General features: G+C 51.1%; 1 protein-coding gene across 1 annotated transcript; it reads right to left on the bottom strand.

Annotated features, from left to right (window-relative positions):
• Positions 1 to 772: 772 nt before the first annotated feature.
• LOC113210502 (pancreatic lipase-related protein 3-like) lies at positions 773 to 3,273 on the bottom strand (the record flags this gene model as incomplete). The annotated part of the gene is given in 7 exon segments (XM_052276191.1): positions 773 to 910; positions 1,001 to 1,237; positions 1,647 to 1,800; positions 1,881 to 2,072; positions 2,452 to 2,700; positions 2,905 to 3,047; positions 3,129 to 3,273. Coding segments are annotated over 6 exon segments (1,076 nt in total), but the record flags the coding sequence as incomplete, so codon positions are not given.
• Between the last annotated feature and the right edge of the window lie 408 nt (positions 3,274 to 3,681).

Here is a 3,681-nt window from a genome sequence, read left to right as displayed (position 1 = left end):
ACAACAACAACGTCCTCATCAAGAAGAACGTCAACGACTTCGACAACGTCCTCTCCCAGCAGACCGCCCACAAGTACACCCCTAGCCACAGGCTCTTGGACGAGGACATCGTCCGCGAGGACGACGACGTCCGCGCATACCTGTAAGCTGTCGCGCTGGACTCAGGACGAACGCGTCATGCTCTGTGAGCCCTCTACACCGCAAATAAAATCTTGCCTCTGCTCACAAAAACGTTGCAAATGTCGTTATTCCTCATTTTCCCCACTTAGAATACACCGTTGACAAATGCTCGCAATCGCAGAGACAGATAGACAGACAGCCCGACAGAACATTTTCATATCGCCATTATCATACCAGGTGGCTGATTCACGCCGCGCACTACTGTAGTTATGCTGTACCGCATGCACGAGTGCGGGCAGGTTGCCTACTCGCTCGGCTCGTCTGGTGCCGTGGACAGGGGCGATAGGCAAGTCCGCCCACCCCCTTGCATGAGGTACAGTATACCTACAGTAGTGCGCGGCGTGAATCAGCCACTTGTTATAATGTGCTTTTAAGTTGCTGTACTTAAAAGATGCTCAACATGTCCATTTTGTGTTATATTTCTTGTCAAAACCTGACATTAATATACTTAATAGCAGCCAACCTTTAATCCTTAAAAATGTGAAAGAACTAATCCCCTACTAGACCATCTAATTAATAATCTATTGATCGTGCGGAGTAAAGCAATTGGGTGCATATTTTTATCGTTAGTACTCAAATTAGGTGAAGCATATTGTTTTCTGTGCAAAATTATCTTTATTTCGCACTTGGTGTTGGGTTTAGGTAATATGGCACATGTGTTTCGACGCTTTTGATTTTTCGTATCATCCTGGGAACTGTGTCTTTTTCTTGTACTGCAATGCGTACTCTCCTGCACAAACAGAAACTTCAGTCTTATTTATTTTTACTATCATAATATTGCTATAAATCAAGATACAAAATGTATTCACAGAATTCAGACCTTGTAGTAAGTTTTATTTTGGTAAGTTTCTAACTTCTTCCCAATTAAAAGTCGGGCATGTCTCTTCCCAAACTTTCGTATTCTGTTCCCCTGCGCATGAAGGTCCTGTAGACCCTTGCCCTGAATTGCTCGTCAGGTTCGGTAGTACTGGTATTCGCGGCAACCTTCAGCTGCTTGGTCTGGTCCATTGCGAAGGGTGATGCATCGTTAGTGTAGAGGCAGAAGGATCCTCTCGAGCTGTGCAAACAGTCATGCGGTAAGCGTAAAATAGTATGGCCTAGTGGTGTGACGCTCTGCTGGTCTTTCTTATCCCCAGGAGGATGGACAGCAATTGAAGAAAAGACTTCACGGTGACAAAGGTATATTACTGTGATGTGATAAGGGATCATCCAGAAAGTACGTCCGTCAATCTCCGTTACGAACATGCCAAGGTCAGACTATGCAAGGTTCCATGGCGCCTGATCAGTAGGCAACATCCAGCCTTCAGTGCAGGCGTGTACTGTGGGGTGGCCTACCCTGTGCCTCGCAGGCGTGGAGCTCCCGTATTTTGCCAAATGAATCTGAGAAAAACGGACGTACTTTCTGGACGATCCCTAATTCGTGGCAGTTTTCTTTTTGGGTAACTATGATAATTGGGTTTCCTTACCTGGGCGGCGTAGAAACGCCCATCACTATGTTTTTATCTGGCTGACTGAAGTCGGGGGCGCTGTTCGCCCCCGCGCACGGGAATGCCGTGAAGATCCCCCCGCGTATGGACTCTTCCATGAAGTCGTAACCTCGGTCGTGACTGCACGTCCCCTCTGGGAGAGCAGAGACAGCTTACATTAGTGTGCGACGAGAAGAACATTACGTTTCTACTCGTTAAGGATGAGCAGCTCACGGGTCATGTCTGTCAGGGCGCAGCCCGGCTGGAAGCAGTTCCCGCCGTTGGGGTAGAAGTCGGTGTGGCCGATGGCGTCCCTGTAGCCCAGCAGGTTGGCGCACGTGTGGATCACGTCCACAAACATGGCGTCGTTCTTGTCCAGGCGGCGCGTCGGGTCGTTTAAAAACAGCGGTCCGGCCGGGTCTAGACCTGATCGATTTGCGGCAGAGGGGTTTTATTAGCTCTACGACTTCGGAACGTCACCCCACGTGGGACGAGGAGTTTTACACCCATAATGCGCGTGAGAGAAAGTTTTAGGACTTAAACAATAAGTGGTAAGGGATCATCCAGAAATTTCTGGACGGTACTGAAGTACGCTCGCCATTCTCCGCTATGGATCTGTCAAGTTCGGCCTATGCAAGCAGCTCTCATAGCGCCTGATGGGTAGGCAACATCTGGTTTGCAGTGCGTGCGTGTACTGCGGTGTAGCCTACCCCGAGTCTCGCAGGCGCCGAGCTCCCGAGACTTGACCAAAGAATCCGAGAAAAACGGAGGTGTACTTTCCTGGACGATCCCTAAGAGGACTCGCCTGTGATGCGGCCCAACCTGCCCCACTGGACCATGCTGCCCGCCAGGCCTGAGATGTGCGCGCCGAGGCTGTGGCCGATGACGTGGACGGAGGAGAGCGGCACGCCGAACATGATGCGCAGGAAGTCCAGCAGGAAGGCGACGCGCTGTGCTATGCTGGACACGTGGTAGCGCGCCAGCGGGTACACGATGGTGTCGATGTCGGTCCAGTTGACCGCGATGTAGTTGACGTCTGAGGTGGCGAGGAACGCTGCAGGCACGGGGGGGTTGCGCGTAAGGACGAGTCAACACCAGAGTCGCGTCACATCGTGACGTGTGTGGATCCTTCGAGACTACGCCGTTGATATAAGATCATTTTGACGCCATTACAGCTTATCACTTTCCTTAAATAGTGTCGATTTGTATTTTAAAATGATTATCATTAAAAGGCATTGCCTCAAGTTGTTGGTCTCACCCTTCCTCAGCTGTATCAGGCCGAGTCCGTCGCTGAGCCAGCCGTGCACGGCCACCTTGGTTGGGCGTCGGGCGTCGAAGACCGTCTCAAAATCGAGCTCTGACGAGTAAATGTCGAGGAGCTCGGGCTCGTCCGGGTTCTTACTGTCCAAAGGAGAGGCGTCAATGAAAACTGGCGACACGTCGTCTGACGAGGAGAATGAATCCCCCTAAGAGTATACTTACACGGTGTACAGCTCGAAGTGGATGCCGTTCCGGTAGTACTCCTCGTCGCTGCTGCCCACCTGCTTGGCGTGCACGGGCACCTGATCGCTCCCGGACCAGTCGGCCCAGGTGAGGCCCCGCCTTGTCCGCCCGGCCCTCTGTCCAGCTGCAATGAGGCGCTCGTCAGTGTTGCCCCTTCCCTTGTCACTTCCCGCAGGAAAACGTTTCCCCCGCGAGATAATCACCGGGGTCCGAACCGCGACCCACCAGTGATCTCACATGCGCACCCACGCACCCACGCATCTGCGCACCGCGACCCACAACCGCGCTGGTATCGGTTGTCTTTATGATCAAACAGTAGAATTAACGGTTGCTTGCGTTTGAAGACTGACAAGGGGACTTGGTCAATTGTAAATTCCCGATCGTGCCCAAACTCGGTATATTTGCTTTTTATCTATGTAGGTGACAAATGCCGACCAAATTTTTGCCTGAGTGCCATATGCCGAAACTCCCTATAAAAGCCGATAAAAGCGTATAATTTTGAAAAATACAAATTTCTACTTTTGTACAAATA

Source organism: Frankliniella occidentalis, unplaced genomic scaffold (genome assembly GCF_000697945.3).
Source record: "Frankliniella occidentalis isolate FOCC.00 unplaced genomic scaffold, Focc_3.1 Scaffold2072, whole genome shotgun sequence".
NCBI lineage: Eukaryota > Metazoa > Arthropoda > Insecta > Thysanoptera > Thripidae > Frankliniella > Frankliniella occidentalis.
The sequence above is the reverse complement of the archived record's forward strand: the minus strand, read 5'-3'. Positions and strand labels throughout refer to the sequence as shown.